This window comes from Peromyscus eremicus, chromosome 15 (assembly GCF_949786415.1).
Source record: "Peromyscus eremicus chromosome 15, PerEre_H2_v1, whole genome shotgun sequence".
In the NCBI taxonomy this organism is placed as follows: domain Eukaryota; kingdom Metazoa; phylum Chordata; class Mammalia; order Rodentia; family Cricetidae; genus Peromyscus; species Peromyscus eremicus.
The window spans coordinates 64,626,049-64,646,822 of NC_081431.1; the positions used below are offsets into that span (position 1 = coordinate 64,626,049).

At 43.2% G+C, this 20,774-nt stretch overlaps 1 protein-coding gene across 1 annotated transcript in view; it reads right to left on the reverse strand.

Annotated features, from left to right (window-relative positions):
• Positions 1-3,095: 3,095 nt before the first annotated feature.
• Acmsd (aminocarboxymuconate semialdehyde decarboxylase) overlaps positions 3,096-20,774 on the reverse strand; it is a 36,624-nt gene continuing 18,945 nt past the window's right edge. Inside the window, exons 6-10 of the mRNA XM_059280505.1 lie at positions 18,435-18,528; positions 15,714-15,809; positions 14,286-14,458; positions 3,667-3,765; positions 3,096-3,344 (exon numbers count right to left, since the gene is read on the reverse strand). Coding sequence (XP_059136488.1) covers positions 3,273-3,344; positions 3,667-3,765; positions 14,286-14,458; positions 15,714-15,809; positions 18,435-18,528 — 534 coding nt within the window. The 3' untranslated portion in view covers positions 3,096-3,272. The remainder of the gene's footprint in view (positions 3,345-3,666; positions 3,766-14,285; positions 14,459-15,713; positions 15,810-18,434; positions 18,529-20,774) is intronic.

Genomic DNA, 20,774 nt, shown 5'->3' on the forward strand with positions numbered 1-20,774 from the left:
TGGTGGTGGTGAGGTGGACAGGAGTCAGAAGTTCAAGGACATACTTGGCTACATTGTGAGTTGAGCTCAAGGTCAGGCTAGGATACTTGAGACTGTCTTTAAAAAAAAAAAAAAAAAGCCAAGCATCTTGCACCAGGACAGTAGAAAAGATACTTTGAACCTATGCAATCAGTGAGCCCCACTCATCACAGCTACGAGGATACAGAGATGCAAACTAAATGGAAAGACTGTCCCTGGAGTAGAGAACTAACACAGCACTTTCTAAGGCGTTCCTTCAGGAGGCCCCTCCATCTGTGGTCAGAGGGGCTCAGCTACTGCTCAGGCTGGAAGCAGACATTGCTGTTGTCCACATGCTGCTGGGTTTGCAGGCAAACAAAATGTAAGAGTTGCAGAGTCATGGATGTTAGCCCACCCCGTGGCCACCGGGGCTAAGTCTCTGGGATCGTAGGATATTCCAAAGATCTGATATGTGGGGTCAACCAGGGGACCCTAGGTGCTTGAGCTCAAGAGTAGAACAAGCAGAGCACTTCTCATTTTTATTATTAAAGCAAGCAAAACATGAGGTGATGTTCACGGTTAGCTTAAGAAAATACGTCATGGGAATACATTTGGCATTATGTCTTACCATCTTTGGTCACGTGAAAAGAGTCAAGAGTATTCCTCCCAGGCCTTTGCCTTTCCCACAGAGAGAATGTGGACATGCCAGATACTCCCTTCATGTCCTTGCTCCCAAGTGCATTCACTTATCATAGTTTGTACAGTTCTTTCTAGAAGGCCACCTTGTGGGAAGAACGTTCTGCACTCTGCCCCATCCAAAGTTCTCAGTAAGTTTACCGCTTCCTTGCACAGACTCTCACAATAGAAGTCTCTATCCAGATTTCAAAGGAGAGTCTGGGAGGCTAGGCAATGTGTAACATTGTTAGAGTCCTTACAGGCAGCTCCTTAGAGGGCAGTGCATGAAGCTGTGAGAGTGAAATCTAGGATGAATGTTGTGGAGACCCCAGGATGTTGGTGATGTCAGGAAGTTGGGAATTCTCCTGAGGAAAGTATTGGGCCGCGTGGAGCCAGCCCAAGAGAGGCTAGGTGGCTTGGGAATGGCAAGACCATGGGGACTGATTTTCCCAAGCCCTGGCACAGCTCTATGAGCTCTGGGTACTAGACGTGGAGCTACAGGATTTAATATTTGCCCTGCCAGGTTTCAGTCTTGCTTTGGGCAGATCCTTCCTGGATTCTTTATTTTGGGAGTGGGAATGTTTTTGATAGGTACTTGGGATTATATACCTTGATGTTAGCAGAGCACACAGCTAAGTGTTTGCCCCAGTCTCGGGAAACTGGACTAGAGCTTTGGAGCATTGGGGTTGGGGAGGGATTGAATCTTATGGTATAAGGAGATGTGTTGGAATGTCAGGTTGACTTGGGATGGTTAATTTTGAGATTACTAAAGCCCACTTCTAGATGTGTCTGTGAAGACCCTTCCAGAGAGGACTAAGAGACAGTGACCTTCCTTGAATGTAGATGACACCATCCCATGGGCTGGGTCCCAGATTGAGAAAAGGAAAAAGGAGCAAGTCCACGCCCACAGGCCTTCTCTCCCTGCTGCTGTCCCACAGTAGTGTGAGCTGTTCTGCTCTGCCAGGCCTCCCTCCCCCACCACAACGGACTGAAACTTCCTTTGAGTTTTTTGTGTGTCCTTTTTGGTCACAGTGAAGCAAAAGTAACTAACAAAAATATTATGTGTGTAGTTCTCAGATATGAAATATTTGAAAAGGAATAGACATTTCTTCCAAAGATTTGGGGAAGGTGGAAAACAGTAACATATGCTTCCGATTGTTGCTTTGTTCAACTTTATTTTTCTTTCAAGACAGATTGGAGTAGTAAGTAGAGTGATAGTTGGGGAAAATTCTAGAAAGCAATGAGAGGAGCCGGAAGGAGGGAGGGTATTGAAGCACAGATGGCGAAAATAAGAGAATGGGAGTCAGGGAGCAGGAATTAGGTCTCATCTTTCCCTGTTGCAGAGCCGCCACAAGGTATGCATTAACAGTGAGCCTGGTTTTGAAGAATAATGGGAAGAAAAGCAAGTATGACTCCCAAGTTAAGAGTGTAGTATGGAAAGATTATCTGATGTGAAGGAGAGATGCTGCGTGCTACCCTGCCCCAGGCCCACGTCCCTTTGCTGCGACTCAGGTGGACTGGTGGGGCCTTGAACAAAGGGTATCATGGTGTCACCCACTCAGTCCCCAGAGCTCACTCCACCTCCTGCTCTGATAAAAGTAAACTTACAGATGAAATTCCCTTTAGAACAAGTTTCATCCACTCCGAATTCACACCTCTGTCCCCATAGCTTTTTCTTCTGATCTACCTTCCCTCTTCTGTTTGTTTATTTACTTACTTATTTATTTTTGAGACAGACTCTCACTATGTATCCTTGACTGGCTGGCCTAGAGCTTGTTACACAGACCAGGCTAGCCTCAATCAGAGATCCACTGCCTACCTCTGCCTCCTGAGTGCTGGCATTAGAGGCATGCACTGCCATGCCCAGCCCACCATCCTTTTACTTTTTAAGGAAGTGTCCATCCATCCTCCTGGACTCAGCCCAAGTTCTAAGATCTGCCAAACTCTGGGAGACTAAAATAAATTGGACTGAAGTGTTTTTGAGCTTTCTGTTGGATCACTCAGCAATTATTCCATGAGCATTTGCCTTGCTTTCTTAACTAGCTTTTGAGTTTGCACATATCTTGTGTGTAGTTTACAAAGACAAAAACATTCCCAGGGAATGACTAGACTATTGGAAAGTGTTACAACTGGAAAAAACAGATTACTTGAGCACAATTCCCGTGTCTTGGATCAAAGTAGAGAATGCACCTGAGCCTTCTAGAGTAAGGCTGGTGTTGGGTTTTCTCTATGTAGATCATTAATTATACATTAATTTTAAATCTCCAAATTAAATAGTTCTTATTTGCATATGTAGCAATGTACTGCTTTTCAGTACATTACATTTCAGAATAAAGACCTTATGAAACATCTTGTTATTATTAATAAGTTAGAATATTTGAGAACATTACCCCCCACTCCTCACCCCTTTTCATTTAAAGACAGTCTCATGTAGCCCATACTGGCCTGGAATTTGAATTCCTGATCTTCCTGCATTGTCCTGAGGGGGATATTCCATTTTTTTGGGTAACATAATTCAAAATAGAATTTTAGTGATGTATGGTTGACTCATGTTCAAAGACAGAAGTGATGTAGCTTCTTGGAAGTTTGTTTTTCTGTGGTTAATTGTGACATTCAAATAGTTTTCTCTCAAGACCCAAAAAAGCCAAGGCATTGCCAGCTGTGAGTTTATCCTGAATAAAAGAGAGAGAGAGAGAGAGAGAAGTTTTACTTTAAAGCATGATTGGCTTGATAAAGCACTTATTAGAGTCATTGATTATTTTTTTTTTTACATTTGCGTGTGTGTGTGTGTGTGTGTGTGTGTGTGTGTGTGTGTTCTCATGCAGAGGATTTATGCATTTAGTTATACTGGGCTTATTTTAAGATATTAAGATTCTTTTGTTTTTAATAGTCTAGCGATGTCAGAAGATTGAATCAAATGAAAGTTGTAGGCAAATGAAGTATAATGGGCTCTCTGTTCAGCTCAGGAAGAAGACTGAGGTTCAAGGCATGTACCTTTGTTTCTTCGTCGAATTCTCCCATGGACTCTATCAACTTCCCGGGCTCCTGCTCACCTAGTGGAAAGGGGTAATCAGTTCCCAGAATGACTTTATCCTAAAAGGAGAAAAATACAATTTTATTTGTAAATACGAGAACATTAAAGAGCCTTCTGTACACTTAATTTGCTTATCATATACACCAGTCTGGTAAAACAAGAACTTTCTTTCTAATTTAATAGAACCAGAACTGCTCTAAAATGTTAAAGACTTAAAGGTTCAGTTTCCATTTTGCTATTTTTCTGTCCCAGCAGGTGTCACTATTAGGTCTTCTAAGAATTGTAAATCTACTTCCAGTCTTGCTTCTGAGTATGCATGTCTACAAGTGTGGAGGCCAGAACACAATCTTCGGTGTCTCGTTCCTGAGGTGCTGTCCACCTTGGTTTTTGAAACAAGGTCTGTTACTGTCCTGGAATTCATTAAAGATGCTCATCTGGCTAGCCTGTGATCCCCAAGGCCACCTGTCTCTGCCTTCCCAGTGCTTGGAATACAGATGTGTACCATCACACCTGGATCTTTTTAATATGGGTTCTGGGAATTGGACCCAAGTAAGTATGCTTGTACGATGAACGCTTAATTGAATGGGCTATTCTACACCTCAGCCTGTTTATTTTCTTAGTAATTGAAATACAGAATACTGAAATATAAGAAATGGCTATTTACTTGATAAAACATATGGGTATATTCAGATGAAATGAAATATTCTGCCTTTCTTATAATGACATATCACAAGTGAGCCTGTAAGAAAGTAGAGTTGGAAAGAAAAGTTTGGGCTAAGTGGTAGTCTAACTCCTCATAGCTTTGTAAATAATTCCTTTGTTAACTTCTCTTGAGCTTTCCCAAATGAAATGTGGCATCCTTTCTGCCAAGCTCTCTAAATGAACCACGGTCCCTTCCAGTCACAGCAAGCCTTTCATAGTTTGCTGACTTGAACGGGTTGATTCCTCTGGTTGCAGTGTCCTAGTCATCTTGAACTCTGATTTGTGTGTGTGTGTGTGTGTGTGTGTGTGTGTGTGTGTGTGTGGTGGTGGTGGTGTTTGGGGTGGGGGATGGAGTACCATATGTGTGAAAGTGTTGGTGGAGAGACCAGAAGATGGTGTCAGAGCCACTGGTGTTGGAGTTATAAGTGGTTATAAGCTGCCTGATGTGGGTGGGTGTTGGGACCTGAACTTGGTCTTCTGCAAGTGCAGCGAGTGCTCTTAACCACTGAGATATCCCTACAGCCCTGTTGAACTCCACTTCATACTAATTCATTAACGTGGTATTTAGTTTTTAATTTTATAAAGTTTTAAAGCTACAGAAGAGTTGCCATGAAATTCAAGAATCTGCCATATAATCATCACCCAAGTTAAAAAGTTGTTAGTATTTTGACACCTTGCTTTGTTATTTTTAGTTATATGTAAGTGTGTATGTATGTATGTATGTATGTATGAATGAAACCATGGTGAGTTTGGAGACATCATTGCCCTTTATTCCTAAATAAATTAGCGTTTATTTCCTAAAAACAGGACTTTTTCTTTTTTTTTCTAACATGTACTTATTTGTGGTGTGTGTGTGTGTGTGTGAGAGAGAGAGAGGGGGGTAGGGGGAGATGGTGACATGTGGAGGTGAGAGTACAAACTGTGGGAGTCAGTTCTCTCCTTCCACCCCGTGGGTTCCGATCAAACCCAGGTTGTCAGACTTGGCAGCAAGTTCCTTTACCCATGGAACCATCTTGACTTCTTCTTTCTCCTCTCCTCCCTTCTCCTCTTCTTTTTTGAAAGGGTTTCATCAGATAGCTTTGGTTGGCAAGTGACTTGCTGTGTAGACCAGGCTAGCCTAGAAGCTCACAGGGATCTGACCACCTTTGCCTTCAGTGTGCTGTGATTAAAGACATGTGCCAACAGGCCTGGCTAAGGAGACACTTCTTATATGACTACAATGCACTTTCTTTTTTTTTTTTTTTTTTTTTTGGTTTTTTGGTTTTTTGAGACAGGGTTTCTCTGTGTAGCTTTGCGCCTTTTCCTGGATCTCGCTCTGTAGACCAGGCTGGCCTCGAACTCACAAAGATCCACCTGCCTCTGCCTCCCAAGTGCTGGGATTAAAGGCGTGCGCCACCACCGCCCGGCTACAATGCACTTTCTAAAATCAGGAAATGCACCATGGAGGGAGGGAGACATGTGCTGCAGCGCACATGTGGAGGTCTAGCCGCAAAGTTTTGGGAATCAGTTTTCTCCCTTCAGGAAGTGTAAGTTATTTGTCCATCTGTTTGTGTGGGAGAGACTTTACCTATTGAGTCAGCCCTCTGGCTCAATACAGTGTTTTGTTATCACAACTGACACTGTTTTTCGGTTGTACTAACAGTGTGCACTATCCATCCATCCATCCACTCACCCACCTCTCTCTCTCTCTCTCTCTCTCTCTCTCTCTCTCTCTCTCTCTCTCATCAATCAATCTATCTATCAATCACTATCTTATCTATCATCTATATCTATCTATCTCTATCTATCTATCTATCTATCTATCTATCTATCTATCTATCTATCTAGAAAAGGGCTCCCTACATAGTCCTGGCTAGCCTGGAACTCACTATGTAAAGCAGGCTGGTCTAAAACTCACAGAGGTCCACCTGCCTCTGCCTCCTGAGTGCTGGGATTAAAGGCATGCACCACCACACCCAGCTTATGTATTTACTTTAGTATTTGTACTTTGAGAATAATGCTTTTATAAATTCATCAGTACCATGCAGTGTTGATACAGGCCTACATTGTGTAATGATAAAATCAAGGCATTGGGCTATCCATCAGCTAATCATTTAGTGCTTCTTTGAGGTGAAACAATTCTACCATATCTATTTTGAAACATACAAGAAATTTCTGGGTCATATAGTAAGTTCCAGTTAACCTGGGCTACAAAGTGAGACCCTGTCTCCAGAAGCAATGACCAACCCACCAGCTAAAGAACCCCAGGAGATCTGGCATGTTACACAGTGGGATGACTATACATAATAATAATGTTCTGTATATTTCAAAAAGCCAGGAGAAATGACTTGTAATGTTTAACCATAGAGATATGCTTGGGTAGACATGTTTAACCTGATAGAAACATTATACCATTTACACATATATCAAAAATCATACCAGATATATGTGTACTATATATATATATATATATATATATACATACATACATACATACATACATAGACACACATATAGTGTTCAAAATAACTTCAAACTTAAAAAATACTTCAACTGGTAATATACACTGCAGGAAATGGTCATTTAAAAAATAGAAATTTAACCTGAGTGTTGGTGGCACATGCCTTTAATTCCAGCATTGAGGAGGCAGAGGCAAGTGGATCTCTGTGAATTTAAGGCCAGCCTGGTCCACAGAGTGAGATCTTATGTTATGTATATGTATATATATATTTGATGGCTAGGGAGATAGTTCAGAGAGTGCTTGTTGCCCAATCATGAGGAACTGAGTTCAAATCCCCAGTACCTCAACTGAACATGTTTGTGCATGTGCCTATAATTCTAGTGCTGTGTGAGGCAGAGGCAGGAGGAGTGTTGGGGGCTTTCTGGCTGCCAGCCTAGCTCCAGATTCAATGAGAGACCTTGTCTTAAGAGAACAAAACAGAGTGATAGGATAGAACCCATGATGTCCAACACACACACACACACCATAGTTTCAAAGTCAATGATTGACTACCAAATCTATGTTTAGATTTCTGTATTCATTTGTATATGAAGCCAAGCAAATACACCTGCTGCGGAAGCCCTCAAGACACACAGTTATGTCTCCTTGCATCTGTGCCAGCAGCTGATCTTGTTCTAACACTCTGCTTGTTATGCACCAGGGGTTCATCTCCTCTTCTTGCTAAAGCTGTTTACATTTCCAACATACAACATGATTTTAGAGTCCCACGCTTATACTACCCTCGTCAGCTCCATTAGCATGAAGATGAAATCCAGGCATTAATTTTCTAATTAGGAACTTTTCCCTTCCCAGCATGCTGGCATTCTCAGATATAAATATGCTTTAGGAAGCAGTCTGTCCTGTTTTAATATGGAGAAAGCAAAGGCGCCTAAAGCAGAAGTGAAAAGCAGTCTTCCAGTCTTCTGAAATTCATCCCTCCTGATTATTTCCTTGGTTTCCTTCTGTGTGTTGCACGTGCACGTGCGTGTGCATGTGTGTGTTCAGAGGATAGTGTCAGGTGCCAGTCCTTCTTGACTTCCACTTATTTCAGACAGGGTCCTTCTGTTGTTTTTCTGCTGCATGTACCAGGATAGTTGGCCCTTGGGCTTCTAAGAGCGTTGGGATTAAAGATGTTCACGCTGTGTATCTAGCTCTTAAATGGATTCTGGGGATTCGAACTCAGGTGCCCAGGGATGCATTGCCAGTGCTTTACCCACTGAGCCATCTCATTTCCCCAGTCCCTTGGGTTGATTTTTTTTTTAATTTTTAAATTCTACCACAGACCAGCAAACTCATGGTTTGAAAGGTTTAAATTATTATTTCGACTTGCTCTCAACTTCTTTCTATAGAAGGTTCTATATCTGCTTGTAACTTTCTGAGTTTTAAACTTTTCTTACCTATTATCCAAATGCGTGCCTTTTATTGGTAACTGTCTTAGTCACTGTTCTGTTGCTGTGAAAAGACACCATGACCAACACTTAGAAAGCATTTAATTGAGGGCTGGCTTACAGTTTCAGAGGCTTAGTCCATTATCATCATGGTGAGAATCAGACAGGCATGGACTGGGGGAGTAACTGAGAGATACATCCTGATCCGTAGGCACACACACACACACACACACACACACACAGAGAGAGAGAGAGAGAGAGAGAGAGAGAGAGAGACTTTTGAAACTTCAAAGCCCACCACCAGTGACACACTTCCTCCAACAAGGCCACACCTCCTAAGCCTTCTAATCCTTTCAAACATTTCTACTTCCTGGTGACTAAACATTCACATATGTGAGCCAATGGGGACCATTCTTATTCAACCAACACAGTAACTCTTGATCGTCTCCAGCTTGATAGCAATTTTACAAATTCATTGGTTTTGAAATTGGTCTAAATCTGGGCTATCATCCTTAATGCTTTAGATTTTTTTCTTTTTAAATCCATCGTCCTTAGATTCTTTCATTTTGAAATAAAACCAGTTAATAGTTATTATTTAACCATTATTTTTCTTATGAGGTGACTCTGCCCATAATAATTCTTTGAACTAGCCAGGTGGCGGTGGTGCACGCCTTTAATCCCAGCACTTGGGAGGCAGAGCCAGGTGGATCTCTGTGAGTTGGAGGCCAGCCTGGTCTACAGAGTGAGTTCCAGGACAGACACCAAAACTACACAGAGAAACCCTGTCTCGAAAAACAACAACAACAACAACAATTCTTTGAACTGGAATTGGACTTGTTTAAAAAAAATCTTCTTTTGAGATGGTTGGAATATAACTTTGACACATATGCTTATAATCAACTTGAAAATTGCTTTAGTAAATGTGTGAATGAGTTGAAGGAACAATTTCTTGAATGGGTGTGGGGCTGGAGAGATGGCTAAGTGGTTATGAGCTTGTATTGTTCATGCAGAGGGACTGAGTTAGTTCCCAGCTGTACCATGGATCTTAAAAGATCTTATTAATAAAAACAAACCCGGAGCCAGGTACTGGGGCACACGCTGAAAGATCAGTCAGGCAGAACAAGCCACAGCTGACCTCACCCGGCCAACTTCTCAGCCGATCCTGTTTCCTCAGACTAGAAGCCTCTGAGTCCTCATCTGAATTGATCTCAGCTGAACTGCTGCTAAAAGCCTAAAAGCTTAACAAGACTCTAGTTTCTGGTCCTCACACCTTATATACCTTTCTGCTTCCTGCCATCACTTCCTAGGATTAAAGGCATGTGTCTTTCCCAAGCAAGACATGAGATCTCAAGTGCTGGGGTTAAAGGTGTGTGTCACCATGTCTGGTTGTTTTCAGTGTGGCTTTGAACTCATAGAGATCCAGATGGATCTCTGCTTCCAGAAGGCTAAGATTAAAGGTGTGTATGCCACCATTTTTTCTGGCTCTGTGTCTATCCAGTGGCTGTTCTGTTCTCTGACCCCAGATAAGTTTATTAGGGTGCACAATATATTGCGGGACACAATATCAGCACACCCAGCACCCATGTCAGGCTGCTCACAATGCCTTGTAACTCCAGCTCCTGGGGGTCTGACTTCTAGCCACTGTAGAATGTGCTGCTACTCATGTGCACATAACCACATCCCCATATATACACATATACAATAAAAACCCAACATCTTTTTTTAATGTTTGAATATATGAAAGAAGGAACCCTGATGTAATTAGTCCTGAAATATTAGGTACAAGAAAGTAGGCACAAGAAATGAAAGTCTTATTAATGTGGTGCTCTTGTTTTGAGGGAAAGGAGATTGCAGCAGGGAGAAAGTAAGGAAAAGAGACTCCTCAAGATTTGTGTGGTTTTGCAGGAAGGAGAGCACACACCTACCCATCAGTTGATAACCCCTCTACTTGATAGATGCTTAATAAATACTCAAGTAAAAATACTTTGAAAAATTGCTGCTTCTTCATTCTTCATGATGGTTAATATTGATCATCAATTTGACAGCATCTAGAATCACCTAGATGACAAACCTCTGGGCATGTCTGTGGTGGAGTTTCTAGATTGAGTTAATTGATGTGAGAAGACTCACTCTGATTGTGGACAGTACTCTTCCATGAGCTGAATGAAATGGAAAAGGCCAGCTGAGCACCAGCATTCATCTCTTCCTCCTTTCTCACTATAGATGCTATGAGACGTCTGCTCCTGCAACAATGCCTTCCCGGTTATGATAGATGATACCCTTGAACTGTGAGCTGAAATAAGCCCTTTCTTCCTGAAGTTGCTTTTGTCAGACATTTTATAACAAGAAGAAAAGTAACCAATTCACCTATTATCTTACAGCTGCAATTTTCCTATGTATTAAATGAATGATAAGGAAGAATCCGGGGCTGAGGAAGCCTAAGCATGGCCTTGCATGGACAGTTGCTCTGCTGTCAACTGGCCTGAGCTCCCTGGGATACACAAGACTATGTCAGGTTCTCATCACATCTGCTCCCAGAAGAGTCTGTTCCCTGGGGATCTACTAAGATGATGAACCAGTTTCTGAAGATATATGTCTGAATGTGCTAATGTGGCATTTCACATCTACTGTTTTAGAAGGCCCCCTTTAAAGGTTCTATGAGGGCCAGCTGTGATAGCACAGATCTGTAAACTGAGGTACTTAGGAGTGAGTATGAGACAGAAAGTATAAGGTAGGCGGTACTGATCTGTTTAAGAGTGGAGAAATTAAGCTGAGCATAAGCAAGCAAGTGAGCACGCTCACATTCATTTCTCACTGCTCTTCACTGTGGATGTGATGTGACCAGCTGCTTCAAGCTCCTGACTTGACTTCTCCACAATGATGGATGGTAACCTGGAATCGTAAGCTGAAAGAAACCCCGTTATCCTCTCTGCTGCTTCTTGTCAGGGTGTTTTATCACAGCAACAGAGATGAAGCTAGAGCAGTAACCCAGCTACCGCGTGCTAGAACCAAGATTTCCTCTCGTTGTCCACAACTTCTTGAGGGAGAGTTAGAAGCCTCTCAGGAGGCTTACAGGCATCAAAACAGGGTTTCCCTCGTTCGTACTGCAGTGCATCGGAAGACATCATTTATCAAAGTTATTTGGAGATGGAAGTATAAAAATAAACATAAATGTCAAGTTGGGTGAGAGCTGGGCAGGAAACCCTGTTTGTCTCAAGTTATTTTAGAAGTGTTTCTATTAATGTGTAACATTCTATTTCCTGCCATAGTCCTGGAACTAGTAAAATCTTTCTTTGATGACAAAGAATCTTTTTAGAGACGTCAGATCACTGAGTTTGGATTTCCAGAATCTTTGTAAAGCCAGATTTGGTAGCACATATCCATGGTCCCAGCACATCCATAGCAAGAGAGGGTAAGTGGAGACAGGAGAATCCTGGGAAGATGGTGGGCCTGGTGGATGCAGCAGTGATAAGACTGTCTCCAAACAGGTGGATGGCGAGGACTGGCACAAGAAGTTGTCTTCTGATGTCCAAGCACCTGCGCATGTTCATGCATGCATGCACGCATGTGCGCGCGCACACATACATACACACACACACACACACACACACACACACGACTTGGATGAAGACACACAGGCTTAAGTACACTTGCAGAAATTCTTAGAGAAGTAAGAAAATGTATTGTTGGGCATTTTTGGTCTGTCTTGTCTTTTGTTTTGATTTTCATTTTTTTTTGAAAGAGAGAGAGAAAAGAAAAAGTTGGGTGGGTAGGGAAGTAAGAAGGATCTGTGAGGTGCTGGGGAAGAAGAAAATGGCCAAAATATATTGTATGAAAATATTTTTTTAAATGAAATAAAAAAGAAAATGTATGATATCTACCCAACAAAAAACAGGTTATATAAAACTAGTTGAGGCCAGAAAATGGTGATAATTCATGAGAAATTACAGGTAAAAATCTAAAGGCCAACCACTGATGAAGTAGTTGAGGAACATTCCCAGAAAAATCAAAGTTCAAAGGGTCGTTCTGATTTGGGGATTGTTTTTAAAAGGGAATCTGCCCATGTGACTGTAACTAGAATTGGGGAGCATTACTATTTTAAAGAGAATAATGAAAACAGCTTCTAAGTCCTGGATCTACCGGCCTGCGAGGGCATAGAAAACTTGAGGGTTTCATGCCCAAATTATAGTCATTCAAGCTGTCATGGTGTGAAGACAAGACACTAGAACCATTACCTTCCCTGGGAGCCCTGCTCAGGATGTATACACACGTGCCCACTACCTGCTGTGCCCACTGGGGTCACAGTGAACTTGCCATGCTCTTCTTCTTCAGCTAGTGTGTGTTGCCTCGGGTACTATTTCAAGGTGGAAATAGCATCCCCCATTGCTGGTCATATTGTTCAGAGGATAGGCTTTGAACTTGACGGAGGTGTTTTTCTCATGATGTTTCCATTTCCAAACATACTAGCAGACACTCTGTTCAACGGGGCACTGTTCAGAGTGGACCTTTGCCCAGCTCCCTGTCTCTTCCCCTTTTCTGCTGATAAAAGTTCAGGACCCACAGTTGCCTTTGGGTTCTCTCCTTTGTGCTTTCCTGATTACATACTTGCTCCCATTTTCAGTATTTCCAGATACTTTTAGAAAATTCTATGGAGCTAGAGAGATGGCTCAGCAGTTAAAAGCACTGACTGTTCTTCCAGAGGGATCATTCTCGGCACCCACATGGTAGCTCACAACTGTAACTGCAGGATCCAACACCCTCACACAGACATACATGCAGGCAAAACACCAATAAAATAGAAATAAATAAATAAAAAGAAAATTCTACCCCCCCCAGGTGAAATTGGAAACTCACACAGACATACATACAGGCAAAACACCAAAAAAATAGAAATAAATAAATTTAAAAAAGACCACCCTCCCCATCCCGGGTGAAATTGGAAACCTACAGATACGCATGTGCAATAAGATGGAACAGAAATGTGATCGTTCCTCTGTGCTCCTTGGTCATCTACTACACTCTCCAGTCCTGTGTGCTGACATCCAACCAACTGGGTACGGAGAATACTTGAAACAATCTCTCACCCATGCTCCTGCTCCTGTGGGTAGCCCTTCACCCCTAATAACCCTAACACAGCTCACTGGGTCACCAAAAAGGGGGAGAAGGGTGGAGGTTGGGGGGGGTATGCTTATTATTTTTGTCAACCTGACACAAACCTAGACATACCTAGGAAACTTCGACTGAGGTGTTGCCTGTCTCAGATTGGCCTGTGGGCATTGTGTTAATGGCTGTAAGAGGGCCCAGCCACTGTGGGCGGGGCCATCCCTGGGCAGGTGGGTTTGTGTACTATAAGAAATGTACTGAGCAAGTGGTGCTCCTCCTTGGTTTCTGCTTCAGTTCCTGTCTCCAGGTCCCTGCATTGAGCTTCCGTCCTAGTTTAGAATGCACTCTAACCTGTCAGCCAAATAACCTTTTCCCCACCCAGGCACGTTTGATAACGGTGTTAATCACAGCAACAGAAAGCAAACTAAAAACTAAGACAGGAGAAAGAGAGGGTGATGGGAGTAAATATGATCAGAGCACATCATATACACGCGTGACTATGTCATAGTGACTCAATGAGAAAATACTTTGGAAAATAGCTTTTGTTTTTAACATGTAGAAGCTAACTCCCTTTAATTACCTCCTAAGCAATAGAAAAAACACCAAGTAGACACCACCCACTTTGTATTATGATTGTAAGGGATCTAGAGCATTTAGGAGGGTGTGTATAAGTAATATACAAAAACTATACCACTTAATATAGAACAATTGGGCATCTGAGAGTTTTGGTATCTTTGGGGGTCCTGGAATCAATTCTCTTTGTACCAAGAAGCAATAGTACATATTTCGGATGTTTTACTAACTCGAACTTTCCTTTTCCCTCAAAAGTGTCTCACCTGTCAAGTAGCAGGCTGCTGGTCTAGCCTGCTGCTTTCCCACAAGCCATCCAAATGGGACCCCAGCTTACCTTTCCTATGACATCTGTCAACAGCTTCAGAGACCGAGGATCGTGAACCAGGGAGTCTGTGTAGAAGGAGCCAAGGTATTTCCTGGGGTCAGATGAATTGTCCTGGGCACAGAGATCTGGGCGCATGTTGAATCCATGGGCGATTCTTCCTATTGTGAAGGGGAAGGCACCACCTGCAAGGAGGCAGAGGCAGGAGGATTGTGAGTTCAAAGACTAACTGCTTAGTCTACAGAGTGAGTTTAAGGCCAGCCTGGGAAACTAGTGAAAGACTGTCTCAAAATAAACTTAAGGGGCTGGAGAAACAGCTTGGCAGGTTCTTGTTGTTACAGAAGATCTCTAGTACCCAGCACCCATGACGGGTGGCTCACAACTACTTGTAACTAGCTCCAGTGGCTCTGACATCCTCCTCTGGTCTCAGAAAGCACCTGCGTGCACACACACGCGCACGCGCACACACACGCACACGCACACGCACACACACACACAGACAGATGTATCAACAACAATAATCTTTTTTTAAAAATTGAAAAGGGCGCTGGGAGGCGGTAGTGCACACCTTTAATCCCAGTGCTCGGGAGGCAGAGCCAGGTGCACCTCTGTGAGTTCCAGGCCAGCCTGGTCTACAGAGTGAGATCCAGGACAGGCACCAAAACTACACAGAGAAGCCCTGTCTCGAAAAACAAAACAAAACAAAACAAACAAACAAAATTCAAAAGGGCTTGCATGTAGCTTGGCAGAGAGCACCTGCCTAGCATGTGTGAGGCTCTAGAGTCAATGCTCAGTAGCACTAAAAGTAAATGAGTAATAAACAAACAAATGAATAAATAAATGAAAAATGGATGGGGAGATAATTCACTTGGTAAAGTGAACGACTGCAGTGACATGCAAGCACTTTGAATGCCAGACATATGTAATACAGCCAGGCATCCACCTGTAATCCCAGCTCTGGGGAGGTGGAGGCAGAAGGATCCCTGGGCTTGCTAGCTAATCAGTCTATCCAGATTGATGAGCTCTAGGTTTAGTGAGGGACGCTGTCTTAAAAAAAAAAAGGTGGGTGGCACCTGAGGAACATTACCCAACATTGGCCTCCTTGTCCTTGGCCTCCACATCCATCCACATGCATCCACATGCATGCACAAAAAAACATGCTAAATACACACATGAAAGAAGAGACCAGAACCATCTCTGTCCTTCAAGCACTGTCCTTTGTCCTTTCCTCGCCCATGGATGCACAGAGGAAGGGTCACATGAGGACCCAGGAGAAGGCCACCATCTATGTGCTAGGAGGAAAGCCCTCACCAGAAACCAGCCCTGTCAGCACTACAGTCTCCAATTTCTAGCCTCCAGAACCGTGAGGAAATGTTGCTTTAAGTCACCCTGTCTGGCATTTTCTTAGGCCACTCTGAGCTGATGTGAATAGGGACTCACCTCCATGTGCAAAGCACACTTTGAGTTTGGGAAACTTCTCAAACACCCCACCCATGATCATGGAGCAGATGGCCATGGTGGTCTCCGATGGCATCCCTAGAAGAGGAAATGGGTTGCGTGATTCAGGGCTTGTTAACTTAAGCAAGAGGCTTAGGGACAGTGGCTGCAGAGCAATAGCTAAGTTGGGGACTTGTTTGTGATGTGAAACACGGGGCCCCTCTGCCCAGAAATGATTCCAATGTACCCAGGGCATTACTTAGCCAAGAAGAACCATCCGAAGGTCCCCATTTGCTGTTTCAGGGAGAGGGGTCTAAGAGATGGAACCGGCAAAGGGCTTGGCTTTGGTCCTGATGAGGCAGCAAGCTTGGTTTAGCTTGGGATTCCTGTTTGGTTTGGGGCTATACACACCTCCCCGTGTAACAGTGCCCTCGGCAGCCCATTCCCTTCCCTTGCACATACTATGCAAACACACATGCACACCTCTCCAAACAATGAACCTAGCAACCTCAGAACCTCTAGGCCCCCTATCTGCATCAGATTACATATACTCTCCTCTTTGAATGATGTTAAGTTTCCCCAGCCCTGGTAACACTCAAATTTAGGTCATTTCTAGTCAAGTGTATTCCCAACATATCCAGCTAGGAAGAATAAAAGGGCCTATCTGGCCTGAATTGGTTTGGGGTGCATATACAGTAAGGCAAAACTGTGTCTTCTAGTAACCTATTAGGGAGAATCTTACATTAATCATCTTATGCCTACATATAACTGGGTAAGTATATAATTAAAATAAAATGCATTATGGGAAGTGACATTCATAGTAAGTGTTGGGTCCCCAACCTTAAAAGGCAGCTATTGATTATGTTTCAAGATGAGTCTGGGCTCACTCAGCTCAGGCTGGACACAGAATTGCTGGCAGATAGATACGAGCTCACCAGCAGCCAAGAAAAGCCACTTCCCTTGTCTCTTTCTACCTCAGGCAAATGGGGGCATCTAGTTACATACCAAAGCCTACACTAACCTGCAGGCTCCTTCAGTCCCTTTTAACATGAAGCTATGGTGAGTTTCAATGCCACTTGGATCTTCTGGACCTAAAACCCCAGGCTATTCCAGCTTAGACATTCTTCCTCCCCCAACCCTGAGGCTACCTGCTCCCTTTAAAACCAACCACTCCCCACCCCCTACCCTGGCCTTCCTCTCTGCTCCTCTTTGCCTCCTGGGAGGTAGCTGTGGCAACTTTGGACTCCCCAAAATGCCTCTGGCTATTCTCTCTACCACACTAGAGTTATGTGGCAGCTTCATATTTACAATAAACCTTTTCTTGCCATGCACCATGGATCAGTCCAGTTCAGTGGTTTCACTGCACCCTTACTTACAGTAAGAAAATAAATACATGACCCAATCTAACAAACAAAACAGAGAACCAGATTATCAGTGTATCTACCGTTTGTACTATCTGTTCACTCCTAATAAAGTTACTCTGCAAATCTACGTGAGTCCTTATTTTCAGCTCCTTGGATAAGGGACCAAGAAGCTGGAACCCCCCCAGCCTGGCCCTGATTCCCAGTAACACTGATTCCTTCTGTTTTCTTCTCAGTGCTGAGGATCAAACCCAGGTCCTTGTGCTTGCTAGACAAGTGCTCTACCACTGAGCTGAGTCCCTAGCCTCTCTCCTTTCAGTCCGGATGCATAGTGTTAGTTAGGCTTCTGGGCAGAATGACAGCTCTTGGGATGTTCTGCCCTTGGCCTGGGAGCAGTTGTTTGGTGTTCTCGCCTGTGTTTCTTCATGGGGAATGTGCTTTCCTGTCTTGTAGGGTTTTTGTGTAGTTTTGTACATAACGATCTCAGTAAAGTTCCTGGTTATGACTTCACATTGGAGGTGCTCAGCAAACATTAGTCAGCTCCCTCGGCTCTATTTCCTCATCTGTGAACTTAGGGTAGTTGTCAGGTCCAAATTCTGCCAGTTAGACAAAAGCCAACTTTCCTCAGGAACTTGTGAAGCCATTCCCTTCTACCAAAGGGGCCATTTCATTATCAGAAGGGACAAGTGGCTATCTATGGTGCCTATTACCATACCAAGGCACATGCTGGCCTCCTGGCTCCCTCACTATCACAAGTACCTGTTACACATTTCAGAGTCCATACTGGCATCCTGGCTCTTCTCACTCCCTCTTACCCTGAACTTCCTGCTGCTCAGAAACTTCCCTCCCCCTAACCATATCTTGGAGTCATCATGCCTTCAGTTTATACAGCAGTGATGGTTGGTTCCTAGCAATGGGTTATTTTTAGGGTTCTGTGATAGTATCTGGTACATCACTACAGCTCACTAAATGTTAACGATTACTATTAAACCTGCCAAGTTCTGCTGCCTCTTGGAGCTAAGGCTGAAAAATTATTGGGTTGATGTGAATTTCTTCAAATGCTTCACACTCCTAGAAGCAGCAGTTGGCTCATGTTGGATGCTTTAACCCCCAAGGAGCTGACAAAGTTGGAGAAACTGAGTCTTCACATGACTGCTCATTAGCTAGGATGTACAGGTAACAGGAGAAAATGCAGTCAGGTAGATCTGTTAAATTGGAGTTAGCTGAGTAAAAGCCTAATCCTGGTAATTGCTATTACTCTCAATCTGATCCCCCTTCCTTCCTCTGGCAGAATGAAGACCCATGGACAACTGGAAAAACCCAAGAGTTGAAGCCGTGCTCCCGACCCCAGTCCAGCACAAACCTACGAGCCAAGGCAGCCAGTATTTGGCCATTCGACCATCCATCTGCATATCCCAGGGATGCACGAACAGAGAACAGTTCAGTCTCTCAGCCGCCTTAAATAGAGCAATGAGAAAGAGGTTTTTCGGGGCTACCACTTTTTTTAATATCTCATTCTACGTTGGTCTGAGCAAATAAGCTCAAATACTTTGAAATTCCTTCTTGATCAGTATAGAAGATTCCTTGACCAATTATTACTGCTTGAACAAATAAAAAGAACTCTCAGAATTAACCATAGGTTGATGAATTTAACATATTGCTTGGTGAAAGAAATTACAGGAAACATCCACCACTCAATGGTGTGTGTGTGTGTGTGTGTGTGTGTGAGAGAGAGAGAGAGAGAGAGAGAGAGAGAGAGAGAGAGAGAGAGAGAGAGAGAGACTTTCACTAGCCTGAAGCTCACTGATTTGTCTAGGTTGAGTGGCCAGTGAGCACCAGGAATCCATCTGTCTCTATTTCTCCAGTTCTGAGTTTCTAAGTGCATACCAACATGCCCAACTTTTTTTACACGGATTCTGGAGACTGAATTCAAGGTCTTGGACTTCCAAGGTAAACACATTATTGACTGAAAATCTCTCCAGCCCCAACTCAAACACTTTGATGAAGAGCAAATGCATAAGGTCCAGTCCCACACTTCAAATGCAGGCGAATTTTCCCCACTGGTACCTGCACAGTGCACCCCTTCAGGATGACTGGGAGGGTATCCTTGGAGTCAGGGCAGGAGGGCTCCCTCCTTCTCCCCTCTTAGAAATCTGGAGCTACAGAAAGTGAGGAAATGAGAGCCAGGCAGGTTTGTGTACACCTGTCAGTGCAAGTTCAAAGTCAGCCTGAGCTACATAGGGAATGTCAGGTCAGGTACTAGTGCACAGACAGACCCCATATCAGACAAACAAACAAACAAGTAAATAAATAAATAAATAAATAAATAAATAAATAAATAAATAAATAAATAAATTCAGGAAAATGATGAGATAGAGATTAGGCCCTTACAGATAGAATGGGGTAGGCTGATCTGATCTAAGTCGTGAAGACAGTTGGATTCAACAGTGATGGGGTGTCTGGATCTGTGGGTACTCTCACTGTTCCTGGAGCCCAGTGAGTCTCTCAGCACTCTCCCATGAATGAAAGGAATTTACTGAAGAGAGAACTCTCAGTGCCTGAGAATACTATGAATACTATGGGCTAACCTGCCTCAAGAGCTTGTGGGAAATGGAAAGACCATGTGGATGGAATGACCTTTAGTCAACAAAATGTTTGATTAAATCCTCTCAGTAGTTTTACTGGTGAGGTGGTTTTTTTTTTTTTTTTTTTTTTTTTTTTTTTCTCCAACTCTTCACAAGGTAGACTCTTCTGGGAAGAGAGAACCTCAACTGAGAAACTGTGTCCATTAGACTGCCTGTAGGCAAGTCTGTGGGGACCTTTTCTTGATTAATGATTGATATGGGAGGAGCCAGCCCACTGGGCAGGTGGTTCTCCAGGTTGCTTTGGCCACGGTGTTTTATCACAGCAGTAGAAGGAAAACTAGGACAATAGTCATTAATACTAGTGATCACCAAGGTTCTAAACAAGCTTTCATTAGGACATTTTCTTTTTAAGCATATTGGGACACAAGTGTGACTCATCCTACCTCTACACACAAATATTTGTGCTAACCCAGCTGATGCAATGTGACTTGTGTGTGTAAGTATTTTTTAATGTGGCACAGTTTTGGATAGGTAGGGATCTTAGACCTGACAGGCAAGGGATGAACTGGAGATCTCCAACTCAGCGGGCTCTGTAGAGCACAGTGACATAAGCTTTTGAAGGCACGGAATCGAACTGCTTCCTGATCATGAATGCAAGCTGGAAAGAGAATACTGACTTCTTGGGATGCCATAGGCTTCCCCAAAGCACCTGATTGCGGCCCTTTGTGAGATCTGACCTCTGGGGCTCAGATGGCTAACTCAGCAGTTAGGAGAACTGGCTGCTTCTCCAGAGATCCCGAGTTAAATTCCCAGCAATCACATGGTGGCTCACAACCATCTATAGTGGGATCTGATGCCTTCTTCAGATGTACACACAGATAGAGTGCTCATATACATAAAGTAAATAAATAAATCTAAAAAAAAAAAAAAGAATGAGATCTGACCTCTCATTAGGATAAGACTTGATTGAGTTCTAATTAACATGAAAAAAAATTTCCTTCTATGTGTGGGGCGTGACAGAGAACACAAAACCTCATACTCTGAAGATCATAACTAACATTCACGGAGCGCTTGGTACCAGTGCTGCTATGAGAATTTTACAGCTATTAATTAGGCTG